Source organism: Salvelinus alpinus, chromosome 1 (genome assembly GCF_045679555.1).
Source record: "Salvelinus alpinus chromosome 1, SLU_Salpinus.1, whole genome shotgun sequence".
In the NCBI taxonomy this organism is placed as follows: Eukaryota; Metazoa; Chordata; class Actinopteri; order Salmoniformes; family Salmonidae; genus Salvelinus; species Salvelinus alpinus.
The window spans coordinates 32,650,749-32,664,420 of NC_092086.1; the positions used below are offsets into that span (position 1 = coordinate 32,650,749).

A 13,672-nucleotide genomic window follows, 5' to 3' on the forward strand; every position below is an offset into this window, starting at 1 on the left:
CTGCATCCAACAGGGATTCTGTGGATTCCCCATTGCATCTGAAAACACTAGAAAGGGGAAAACATTCCAAAGTATGCATGTAAATGAGTTTGGTCCATCTCCTTCCATCTCTCTCCAAAAACATTCCTTCCCTCCAAATTAGTGCAGTCCAGAATGATTTTCTGGATGTTGTCTGGGATAAACAGTTCAAAAGAAGACTTTATGTCCTGCACATGAGTAACCACCATGCGCGTCTGCCCTGGTTGCAATGTTATCACATTGGCAGCCATGCTAGGTGGCTCATTCCTTGGGCAAGAAGACCATTCAATTTCACAATTTTTTGGACATTCATATTTCTCCTCCTGCAGGCTGCTGATGAGCTGGTTGCTGATGGGCTGATCCTGGGGCTGATGGGCTGATCCTGGGGCTGACTGCTGATGGGCTGATCCTGGGGCTGACTGCTGATGGACTGGTCCTGGGGCTGACTGCTGATGGGCTGATCCTGGGACTGACTGCTGATGGACTGGTCCTGGGGCTGACTGCTGATGGGCTGATCCTGGGGTTGACTGCTGATGGACTGGTCCTGGGTCTGGCTGCTGATGGGCTGATCCTGGGCTGGCTGCTGATGGACTGGTCCTGGGCTGGCTGCTGATGGACTGGTCCTGGGCTGGCTGCTGATGGACTGATCCTGGGCTGGCTGCTGATGGACTGGTCCTGGGCTGACTGCTGATGGGCTGGTCCTGGGGCTGGCTGCTGATGGACTGGTCCTGGGGCTGGCTGCTGATGGACTGGTCCTGGGGCTGGCTGCTGATGGGCTGGTCCTGGGGCTGGCTGCTGATGGACTGGTCCTGGGGCTGGCTGCTGATGAACTGGTCCTGGGGCTGACTGCTGATGGTCTGATCCTGGGGCTGACTGCTGATGGACTGGTCCTGGGGCTGGCTGCTGATGGACTGATCCTGGGGCTGACTGCTGATGGACTGGTCCTGGGACTGGCTGAGGGTCAATCTCATCCTCTTCTTCCAACTCACTGTCAGACTCCGAATTGACAAAGACATGATCTTCATATTCTGAAAATTATCCTTCCACACTAGCTTCTCTCTCTGCAAAAGTTATTTCTAAGGCCCTCTGAGCAGAGATTATTTTTGACATCCTGATTGATTGTGGTAAGGAGACATATGCACAGCTGTTTATTTGTTGTGTCCTTCCCCCAATTTGCACCTGGCTGCAGTAGAGTGTGGGAAAATCCTCTTTTAATTTACTTTTTTTTAATTTAAATTTTTACAATGTATCGAAATAATGTATTGTAGTAACATTGTGCAGGCTCCCGCAAAACATTGTGTAGTTTCACACACTACAAAGGGTAAAGAGTGTGAGAAAATCTGTAGACTGGTAGACAGGCAGGGAGACAGACAGGTTCTTGGTGCTATGTTGAAACAACAGGCCCAGGGAGGAGGAAGACAGAGTTTTCACCTACTCACACACTTTCCCACACTTTTATTACCCTGGGGTCCAGTGGACCCGAACACCACATATGTAATATACGTATGTAGAGGGGTGCACAGTGTGCACTCAATGAAAATGTGTTATTTTACATATTCTTCACAGAAAATGAGCCAAGGCCAATGAGTCTCAGGTTGAAAAAATAATTAATTGTATCATTTTTCTTTTAGTAAACACTGAAAATGGGTTCCACAGAGCCGAACACAGCACAAGGGTTAAACAAAAATAAGGGTGGCTATCCGATTCATAATTTTGTGGAAATGCACTGTAAGACAAAAAACGGTGATCCTGATGCCCCATTGTAGTTCCTATGTTAGCCATATGTGTGGAAAAGTGTGTATAGACCTGTATGCTGGCTATATCTTGTGCCTAAAACCAAAGTTAGTCTTTAGGAAAAAACTATGTGCTGGTGCAGTCAAATGGGTTAAAACCATAAGGTCAATAGGCCATGGGGGTATAGTGCTCTTTGGAAAAGGGTAGTCTATGGACTGACAGAAAAACTAAGGGGATAATGGCCACCACTTAGTAAACAAAGCAACATTGCTCTTTGGGCTTACGTTTCTCATCTAGGCACTCTGAGAACAGGAGGAAGAATGACTTAATACAAAAGCCTTTATTTAGTAGAACTCTTGCAAAACTACAGGACAAATAAACAGCTCGGTATGGGCAGTGTTTTCACTCTGTAAGTGTTGCGATTTTCAAACTTTATTGACACGAACTGTGATTGGATCATGAGCCAATTCACTCACCACTGCTCGACCAATCAAATACAAGGGAACTTATTTGATTAATGTACATTTTTCTATTGAACAGTGCAATTTGCAGTGGATTTCTTTTCCATATCTCACTGTATTTACATTCATGCATTAAATGTGACATGACTCAACACCTCTTAAGCTAGGCATATGCTCATCGTCATAGGCTGAGGAGGTCGATAATTAATCTACCACGTGGTTTAATTAACTAGCATAGAAAGGTAATGCTGCATTACTAACACATGGTTATTCTTTAAGTATCATAATCAAATACAGCTGGGTAAATGTGTAGTGAGGACCAGGATGGGTTTGACAATTAGTTACACATGACTATATACAGTTGAAGTCGGAAGTTTACATACACTAAGGTTGGAGTCATTAAAACTCGTTTTCAACCACTCCACAAATTTCTTGTTAACAAACTATAGTTTTTGCAAGTCGGTTAGGACATCTACTTTGTGCATGACACAAGTAATTTTTCCAACAATTGTTTACAGACAGATTATTTCACTTATAATTGTCACGACTTCTGCCGAAGTCACCATCATTGATCCATTTTTCATTTTCCATTGGTTTTGTCTTGTCTTCCTACACACCTGGTTCCAATCCCATTCATTACATGTTGTGTATTTAACCCTCTGTTTCCCCTCATGTCCTTGTCAGAGATTGTTTGTTGTATGTAGGTGTGTTATTTGTTCTGGTGTGCGACGGGTTTTGCACCCTATTATGTTATTTTTGTATACTTTGGTTTTCTGAGGTTTTTTGAATGTTTATTAAACAGCTCCGTTTTTACCAAGTTCATTCTCCTGCGCCTGACTTCCCTGCCACAAGCACGCACCGCATTACGATAATTTACTGTATCACAATTCCGTGGGTCAGAAGTTTACATTTCCATAAGTTGACTGTGCCTTTAAACAGCTTGGAAAATTCCAGAAAATGATGTCATGGCTTTAGAAGCTTCTGATAGCCTAATTGACATAATTTGAGTCAATTGGAGGTGTACCTGTGGATGTATTTCAAGGCCTACCTTCAAACTCAGTGCCTCTTTGCTTGATATCATGGGAAAATCAAAAGAAATCAGCCAAGACCTCAGAAAACAAATTGTAAACCTCCACAAGTCTGGTTCATCCTTGGGAGCAATTTCCAAACGCCTGAAGGTACCACGTTCATCTTTACAAACAATAGTACGCAAGTATAAACACAATGGGACCACGCAGCTGTCATACCACTCAGGAAGGAGACGTGTTCTGTCTCCTAGAGATTAACGTAATTTGGTGCGACAAGTGCAAATCAATTGCAGAACAACAAATGACCTTTTTTATTTTTTATTTCACATTTATTTAACCAGGTAAGCTAGTTGAGAAAAAGTTCTCATTTACAACTGCGACCTAGCCAAGATAAAGCAAAGCAGTGCGACACAAACAACACCACAGTTCCACATGGAATAAACAAACATACAGTCAATAATACAATAGAGAAAGTCTATATACAGTGTGTGCAAATGAGGTAGGATAGGGGGGTGAGGCAATAAATAGGCCATAGTGGCAAAATTATTACAGTATGGCAAAATAAACACTGGGGTGATAGATGTGCTGAAGATGAGTGTGCAAGTAGAGGTACTGGGGTGCAAAGGAGCAAAATAAATAACAATATGGTGATGAGGTAGTTGGATGGACTATTTACAGATTGGCTGTGTACAGGTGCAGTGATCTGTGAGCTGCTCTGACAGCTGGTGCTTAAAGTTAATGAGGGAGATATGAGTCTCCAGCTTCAGTGATTTTTGCAGTTCGTTCCAGTCATTGGCAGCAGAAAACTGGAAGGAAAGGAGGCCGAGGAGGAATTGGCATTGGGGTGACCAGTGATTGACAGAGTCGAAAGCCTTGGCCAGGTCAATGAATACAGCTGCACAGTATTGTCTCTTATCGATGGCGGTTATGATGTCGTTTAGGACCTTGAGTGTGGCTGAGGTGCACCCATGACCAGCTCGGAAACCAGATTGCATAGCGGAGAAGGTACGGTGGGATTCGAAATGGTCTGTGATCTGTTTGTTAACTTGACTTTCGAAGACCTTGTAAAGGCAGGGTAGGATAGATATACAGTGGGGAGAACAAGTATTTGATACACTGCCGATTTTGCAGGTTTTCCTACTTACAAAGCATGTAGAGGTCTGTAATTTTTATCATAGGTACACTTCAACTGTGAGAGACGGAATCTAAAACAAAAATCCAGAAAATCACATTGTATGATTTTTAAATAATTAATTTGCATTTTATTGCATGACATAAGTATTTGATCACCTACCAACCAGTAAGAATTCCGTCTCTCACAGACCTGTTAGTTTTTCTTTAAGAAGCCCTCCTGTTCTCCACTCATTACCTGTATTAACTGCACCTGTTTGAACTCGTTACCTGTATAAAAGACACCTGTCCACACACTCAATCAAACAGATTCCAACCTCTCCACAATGGCCAAGACCAGAGAGCTGTGTAAGGACATCAGGGATAAAATTGTAGACCTGCACAAGGCTGGGATGGGCTACAGGACAATAGGCAAGCAGCTTGGTGAGAAGGAAACAACTGTTGGCGCAATTATTAGAAAATGGAAGAAGTTCAAGATGACGGTCAATCACCCTCGGTCTGGGGCTCCATGCAAGATTTCACCTCGTGGGGCATCAATGATCATGAGGAAGGTGAGGGATCAGCCCAGAACTACACGGCAGGACCTGGTCAATGACCTGAAGAGAGCTGGGACCACAGTCTCAAAGAAAACCATTAGTAACACACTACGCCGTCATGGATTAAAATCCTGCAGCGCACGCAAGGTCCCCCTGCTTAAGCCAGTGCATGTCCAGGCCTGTCTGAAGTTTGCCAATGACCATCTGGATGATCCAGAGGAGGAATGGGAGAAGGTCATGTGGTCTGATGAGACAAAAATAGAGCTTTTTGGTCTAACTCCACTCGCCGTGTTTGGAGGAAGAAGAAGTATGAGTACAACCCCAAGAACACCATCCCAACCGTGAAGCATGGAGGTGGAAACATCATTCTTTGGGGATGCTTTTCTGCAAAGGGGACAGGACGACTGCACCGTATTGAGGGGAGGATGGATGGGGCCATGTATCGCGAGATCTTGGCCAACAACCTCCTTCCCTCAGTAAGAGCATTGAAGATGGGTCGTGGCTGGGTCTTCCAGCATGACAACGACACGAAGCACACAGCCATGGCAACTAAGGAGTGGCTCCGTAAGAAGCATCTCAAGGTCCTGGAGTGGCCTAGCCAGTCTCCAGACCTGAACCCAATAGGAAATCTTTGGAGGGAGCTGAAACTCCGTATTGCCCAGCGACAGCCCCGAAACCTGAAGGATCTGGAGAAGATCTGTAGGGAGGAGTGGGCCAAAATCCCTGCTGCAGTGTGTGCAAACCTAGTCAAGAACTACAGGAAACGTATGATCTCTGTAATTGCAAACAAAGGTTTCTGTACCAAATATTAAGTTCTGCTTTTCTGATGTATCAAATACTTATGTCATGCAATAAAATGCAAATTAATTACTTAAAAATCATACAATGTGATTTTCTGGATTTTTGTTTTAGATTCCGTCTCTCATAGTTGAAGTGTACCTATGATAAAAATTACAGACCTCTACATGCTTTGTAAGTAGGAAAACCTGCAAAATCGGCAGTGTATCAAATACTTGTTCTCCCCACTGTAAGTCTGTAGCAGTTTGGGTCTAGTGTCTCCCCCTTTGAAGATGGGGATGACCGTGACAACATTCCAATCTTTGGGGATCTCAGACGATACGAAAGAGAGCTTGAACAAGCTAGTAATAGGGGTTGCAACAATTTCGGCAGAAAATTTTAGGAAGAGAGGGTCCAGATTGTCTAGCCCTGCTGATTTGCAGCTCTTTCAGAACATCCGCTGTCTGGTTTTGGGTGAAGGAGAAATGGGGGAGGCTTGGGCAAGTAGCAGTGCTGGGTATAGGGCTGTTGACCAGGGTAGGGGTAGCCAGGTGGAAAGCATGGCCAGCCGTAGAAAAATGCTTATTGAAATTCTCAATTATCGCAAATTTATCGGTGGTGACAGTGTTTCCTAGCCTCAGTGCAGTAGGCAGCTGGGAGGAGGTGCTCTTATTCTCCATGGACTTTACAGTGTCCTTGTGAAGATGCTGGAGGAAACAGGTACAAAAGTATCTATATCCACAGTAAAACGAGTCCTATATCGACATAACCTGAAAGGTCGCTCAGCAAGAGAGAAGCCACTGCTCCAAAACCACCATAAAAAAGCGTGACTACGGTTTGCAACTGCACATGGGGACAAATATACTTTTTGGAGAAATGTCCTCTGGTCTGATGAAACAAAAATAGAACTGTTTGGCCATAATGACCATCGTTATGTTTGGAGGAAAAAGGGGGAGGCACTATCCCAACCATGAAGCACGGGGGTGGCAGCATCATGTTGTGGGGGTGCTTTGCTGCAGTTGGGACTGGTGCACTTCACAAAATAGATGGCATCATTTGGCGGGAAAATTATGTGGATATATTGAAGCAACATCAAGACATCAGTCAGGAAGTTAAAGCTTGGTCGCAAATGGGTCTTCCAAATGGACAATGACCACAAGCATACTTCCAAAGTTGTGGCAAAAGGGCTTAAGGACAACAAAGTCAAGGTATTGGAGTGGCCATCACAAAGCCCTGACCTCAATCCCATAGAAAATTTGTGTGCAGAACTGAAAAAGCGTGTGCAAGCAAGGCCTACAAACCTGACTCAGTTACACCAGCTCTGTCAGGAGAAATGGGCCAAAATTCACCCAACTTATTGTGGGAAGCTTGTGGAAGGCTACCCGAAACGTTTGACCCAAGTTAAACAATTTAAAGACAATGCTACCAAATACTAATTGAGTGTATGTAAACTTCTGACCCACTGGGAATGTGATGAAAGAAATAGTTTAAATGTATTTGGCTAAGGTGTATGTAAACTTCCGACTTCAACTGTAACTGCATAGGAATTGCATCGCTGATTTAATTCATTAATAATTAGGCTGCATGAAGGAATCTGTAGCCTAACATCTTGTAATGCAGGTAATAAAGTCACTGTAGAATACGAGCCTATCCAAAGTACTATTATGCAGAAACGATCTCTAACATTGATAGCTGCAGAGACATTTACTAAAAGAAAACCTGCTGATTAAAAATCACACATTTTCACAAAGGAAGATACAATCTGAAATGGTTCAAAGAAAATATCATTTTAATGAACATATACTTTGCACTTTTCTTAAACCACTTCTGGAATGATCTGGAATGATTGTTCCACATTAATGAAAGACACATTTATCTTAAAAAAAAACAATTGATATTAATTTAACTACCAGGTAACTTTCACATTTCAACACTTCCAAGCTTGTAATGTGCTGCTCCTGTAAAATATATATTTTACTTGTAGGTTTCACTTGTTAGTGGCTCCATCCATTGGTTAGGAATGGCAGCATTAAAACTAACTTAAAACTATGGTGGGTGAGTAAAAAACAGAGGATAAGGCTTGTGTGTGTGTGTGTGTGTGTGTGTGTGTGTGTGTGTGTGTGTGTGTGTGTGTGTGTGTGTGTGTGTGTGTGTGTGTGTGGACCTCTGGAAAGCCAATGAGCAGCCAGACAAGAAAGCTAAAGATCCAATTGAGTGCCTAATGGAGGATTCTTCTCCACTCTGACTGGTCTACTTGATCTCGACGCCCTGGATCCTGACGTCGCCCTCGAAGTGCATGTATTTATACTTCTCGTCTCCTTGGCGATTGGGGAAGTGGATCTCAGAGCCGTCGGGAAAAGAAACTAGGAACTGCTCCTTGGTGAAGGTGATATTTATCTGAGACAGAGAAGTAATTACACATTTTTATCCAAAGAGGTGCTTAGGTATTTGGGATGCAGGGATTGCAAGTTATTACCACCAGAGGTCCCTAGTAGAACTCCCTTATACACATGGGAAGAGAGGAGGACATTCACATCAGCATGGGTTAAATTGGAAACATACACACACACACACACCACACCCACACACAGTGTAATTTCTCACCTTAAACTCCTCTCCCTGGTTGAAGGGGAATCCTCCCTCTCTGTGCTCCTCACACCACTTGCCTCCATGGTAGGAGTTACACACCACAGCCCGGGTGTCTCCGTGGGCGTCGAAGCGAGGGTTCATGTGCAAGGCGAGGTCATCCTCGCTGTTGCCCACGTTGATGACAAAACTACAGGAAAGGAAGAGGAGAGCACACAGACAGAGAAGGGATAAGGAAAATCCTTTAACCTACAGGGAAAGAGGGTCTGGATTGATAATTACACAGAAACAGTTTATAGCTATAATCTACTTTTTCATTGTAGTTTGATAATGTACGTTGTGAATATGAACGGATCATTCTCGTGATAGTGACTAGTTTCTCTATGAGGTCTCCAGGCTGCTGACGGAGAAGTGGAGTGACAATGAATTGTGTCTGAAGGGGGTTAGCTACTCACTGTGTGGCGTCAGTGTTAGGGATCCCTGTGATGGTCAGGGTCTGGCCCACCTTGAAGGACATGTTCTTTACCACAACACCCTGTAGAGGAAGAGAGAAGGGAGAGACCGAGAGAGAAATACATCAATTGAAAAACATTAAAGGTGCAATTAGCTGATAGTTAATACGTAATTGGCCATAAGTTATGACCTATAACTTCTGAAACAAAGATGGTTCTATCAAACCATTGTTATAGTAAGTACCCAGATGTCAATTCAATGTATAATCCACATTAAAATGATGTGGAACAACGTTGATTCAACCAGTGTGTGTTCAGTGGGTATAATGTAGATGTGGAGTCTTTACGTGGCTCTGGTGTAGAGAGCTATAGAGTATGGCTACACTTTGCTAAACCCTTTCCTGTACTTTTATCCTAGCCCCATCAGTCTAACAAATACAACATCTGTCTCCAATTATTATGGAACGGCCCAAAGCTTTTTATAAATCCCAGTCCTGGACAGCGTTCCCATTTTCCCTGCAGTGATTTGGAATTTGGAAGGGGAGGCTAAATCTGTCCATAAATGACGGGGGAAGGAAGGCTGGGTTACACTCAGTAAGGCTTAAGTGAAGTCACATTTTCCGCAGGGCCCATATTATGGTGGGCAGCCAACATGGGACCAACGGAGGTTGGTCACGGCACAGAATCAAAGTACTGAGTGATCTTTACGTGTGGCAGGGGAAATGGTGTTTAGATGATTGCACATATACAGTTCTCTTAATGATCTGCATATAGACATCTTATTGTTGCCCTTCTGTCCACATGACATCTATTGGTCGTGGTGTGTAGTAAATGTTACCCAGGCAACTCCCGCCAACTACGGTCATTTCTGCTACTTGGCAACACCCTGTTCCTTCTCTGACAGAAGACATAGTTAGCCAGTTGAGCTAAAGACCAGGTCGATAATATACTGTATAACCCTGGGCAACAGCAGATAATCAAACAGGAACCTCAAAGGGAAATGACATCAACATTTGTACTTCGGTTTTGTTTCTGTCAGCAAAACAGTCGGCAGTGGACAAGAAAAACTGCCACACTTTACCCCTGAACATGTGTTTTAGCTTTCATACTTGAATGCACTTCTTGTAAGTCACTGGGGGATAGGAGTGTGAACGTAATGCTTACAGTGTAACATTGAACGTACAGTAAGTGCCTAATCATTGCTTACAAGACATACACAGTAGGACACAGTACTTGGCCTTTAACAGCGCAGAGCCAGACACAAACCCATTGACACCCAATCCAGAAATAGAACAACAGGATAATATAACATTAGAGCTCTATTAGTGTTGCACAGACTAGAAAACTACATTCTGACAAGAGATAGAGAGAGAGAGAAAATGTAGAGAGAGAGAGAGAGAGAGAATGTAGAGGAGAGAGAAATAAGAGAGAGGAGCAGAAAGGGAAAGGGAGGGGTAGAGGGTGGAAGAGACCGACAGACAGAAAGAAAAGTTAAAAAAAATAGAAATAGGGAAAGTGGTATAAAGTTCAAAGAGAGAGAGAGAGAGAGAGAGAGAGGGGAGGAGAGAGAGGGGGAGAGAGGGGAGGAAAGAGAGAGGGGGCGATAGTGAAGTATTGCATTCTTTCCGTGTTAGTCCTCCCTCAATGTAAACTGTGTGTAGTTAGTGTAAACTGTGTGTAAAATCTAGCTGGACTTGGCTACATGCAGCCCAGTGCTACTTCAGACTGCAGTTCCCATCCCAGTGTGAGATATACCTCCCCACACTGTTTGAGAGACACAGGACAGCTGGGCTGCAGCTGCAGGCAACGCAGAAATAGGATGGGTAGAATGGATATACGTAGTTCGGAAATCCACATGATAACTCCTGGCTGTATACATTACTTACTATAAAGCTTACCTGACTGACATTTACATTATAGTCATTAAATAGCAGACGCTCTTATCCAGAGAAACTGCACACATTTTCACACTGGTCCCCTGTGGGAATCGAACCAACAACCTTGGAGTTGCAAGCACAATGTTCTACCAACTGAGCTCAGGACATGACAGCCAATCTAGCCCTTGTTAACCTGATGTTTACTGTAGGTATATCCTATAGCTCCCCTTGGGGAAGATCATACTGGCTCACTGGATATAACATCACTCTGCTACTCTATCTATTCTGACTTCTGTTTACGGTAACTTGAATTCATTTAGATCTGAATAGAATTAACCCTGTTGCTCTCCCAACACATCTATGATTACCATGGTAACCACAAAACAGCCACGGTGAAACAAAGCCTTTATTATTATACACAGCCAGAGACCTCAGAGTGTTAACACACACACACACAGCCAGAGACCTCAGAGAGTGTTAACACACACACACACAGCCAGAGACCTCAGAGAGTGTTAACACACACACACACACACAGCCAGAGACCTCAGAGTGTTAACACACACACACACAGCCAGAGACCTCAGAGAGTGTTAACACACACACACACACAGCCAGAGACCTCAGAGAGTGTTAACACACACACACACACAGCCAGAGACCTCAGAGAGTGTTAACACACACACACAGCCAGAGACCTCAGAGAGTGTTAACACACACACACAGCCAGAGACCTCAGAGAGTGTTAACACACACACACAGCCAGAGACCTCAGAGAGTGTTAACACACACACACAGCCAGAGACCTCAGAGAGTGTTAACACACACACACACAGCCAGAGACCTCAGAGAGTGTTAACACACACACACACAGCCAGAGACCTCAGAGAGCGTTAACACACACACACACAGCCAGTTAACTGTATTACAAGACCAAGGAGAGTCATTGTTAGTCACATCCAAGACAAAATGCTGCACATTGAGTTCCTGTTAAAAGTGAGGGAGTGGAGTAAGTAATATTATTGTCTAAATGTGGATTGTAATGTCCAGGAACAGTAGGGGTGGCCCAGGTTGAACCCACAGTGATGCTGTTCATGATCATACTCTGATTAGAGGCTGTCTGTCCCACACGGCCTACTGTACCCACATAACTCCCACCCAGACAACTGTACTGTACCCACATAACTCCCACCCAGACAACTGTACTGTACCCACATAACTCCCACCCAGACAACTGTACTGTACCCACATAACTCCCACCCAGACAACTGTACTGTACCCACATAACTCCCACCCAGACAACTGTACTGTACCCACATAACTCCCACCCAGACAACTGTACTGTACCCACATAGAACTCCCACCCAGACCACTGTACCTGTCCCCACATAACTCCCACCCAGACAACTGTACTGTACCCACATAACTCCCACCCACACCCACGACAACTGTACTGTACCCACATAACTCCCACCCAGACAACTGTACTGTACCCACATAACTCCCACCCAGACAACTGTACTGTACCCACATAACTCCCACCCAGACAACTGTACTGTACCCACATAACTCCCACCCAGACAACTGTACTGTACCCACACAACTCCCACCCAGACAACTGTACTGTACCCACACAACTAAATACATATGGGTTCAAATTACACACCCCAGAAATAGTGGTCCGGACCAAAGTCGATCTTATCAACACTCCTGGGGGTGCAGACATTGATAGCCTATACTTCTGCTTATGTGTTCCCTGATTTGTTAAGGGTGTACCAAACACCCCCATAGTTCAACCCATTCAAACCCTACTAGTACACACTGATTAGATCATCAGATCTAAAGATCACATGGAAGGTATTAAGAGTATATGGAACTATTTAGAAGACACATGGATCTTATTATCCCAAAAACAAACATATCACTGCTGTCTGTCTGTCTGGGGCAGGCTGGGTGGGGCGGGGCAGGCTGTCTGTCTACATGCCTGCCCCACCCTGCCCCACCCTGCCCTATGTCCACAACCTCTGTCATCAGTAGTAATTGCAATAAGTTGAAATCATTCATTGAGAGAATAAAATTAACTTTAGCAAATGATAGAACTACAAATTCTATTGCAATGAGACACCCTTCTCATCTGTAGTCACTGCAGAACAATAAAAAGTGCTATGTCATAAAACCTAGCCTAAACAAGACAGTCGAGCCATCTAGCATGCCAAAAGTCTGATTAGTCTTCTTAGACGCATTGACAACAAGGTTGACTATAAAAGGGCATTGTTAGAGAGGACATTGCTCTATTATATTGGGCTACAGCACATAGGCTATTAAAATCAGAGCATTATTTTCCCAACAGCTGTTTAATAGCGCCAACATGAACCGTTATGAACTTGCACTGCATGTAGGCTACTTTTCAGATAACAATCAAATGAACTAACATATCAGACATTGTAAGCCAGTAAAATACAAAAAGTTGTACTTACACTCATCTTGACTGCACAAACCGCAAATGTTCACAGCTGAAGAATACTTAGCTGGCTGCGGACTGCAGTAGAACCAAGCAGGCGAGTTTATATGGTCAAGTGCACTAGCCAAATGGGAGTGACGCTATGATAAACCAATAGGAGTATAGGCGCTCAAAAAGCGGACCAATCACAGATAAGTTTTAAAACGCGTTATAAACTATTTAGCAGGCAAGAGAGGACGAAAATATAACGTCCATAGTTGAGGGTGATTGAGAGTGAGAAGATAATTAATGAACGTTTATTTATGATCTACTTATAATAACATTATATTTGAGTGAGTCAGAGGAAAGGATGTAGATGACCACAAGACCAGAGACACCATTAGAGATCACTTTCTTGTTGCCTGGGAGACAGCAAAATATTTGGTGCCAGACAAACTTTTTTAGCTTTTGACTAGGGGAAATTAAATTGTAGCTTTTAACTGAAATGTGTTTTTAAAATCATTGATCAAGTTTGATGTAGGACGGTATGGAAGAAAAAAAGAGTAGTCACAAGCTGACATCAAGGTAGTCTTACAGTAGTGAACTTTGGCAGCAGGCCCCCATCAAACAAG

General features: G+C 43.7%; 1 protein-coding gene across 1 annotated transcript; it reads right to left on the reverse strand.

Moving 5' to 3' along the window:
- Window positions 1-7,451: 7,451 nt before the first annotated feature.
- On the reverse strand, window positions 7,452-13,336 carry LOC139573549 (beta-galactoside-binding lectin-like). Its single transcript, XM_071397138.1, has 4 exons — window positions 13,078-13,336; window positions 8,727-8,806; window positions 8,290-8,461; window positions 7,452-8,082 (listed from the first exon to the last, which is right to left on the reverse strand). The coding sequence occupies exons 1-4, from the start codon at window positions 13,081-13,083 to the stop codon at window positions 7,936-7,938; spliced, it is 405 nt and encodes a 134-aa protein (XP_071253239.1). The 5' UTR covers window positions 13,084-13,336; the 3' UTR covers window positions 7,452-7,935.
- Window positions 13,337-13,672: the final 336 nt, after the last annotated feature.

What these genes read in the sequence shown, in the direction of transcription:
- LOC139573549 (XM_071397138.1), bottom strand. An exon ending in CCTAACACTGACGCCACACA is followed by an intron (nt 8,462 to 8,726) that starts GTGAGTAGCTAA and finishes CCTTTCCTGTAG; the next exon opens with TTTTGTCATCAACGTGGGCA. An exon ending in ACCAGGGAGAGGAGTTTAAG is followed by an intron (nt 8,083 to 8,289) that starts GTGAGAAATTAC and finishes TCTCTGTCTCAG; the next exon opens with ATAAATATCACCTTCACCAA.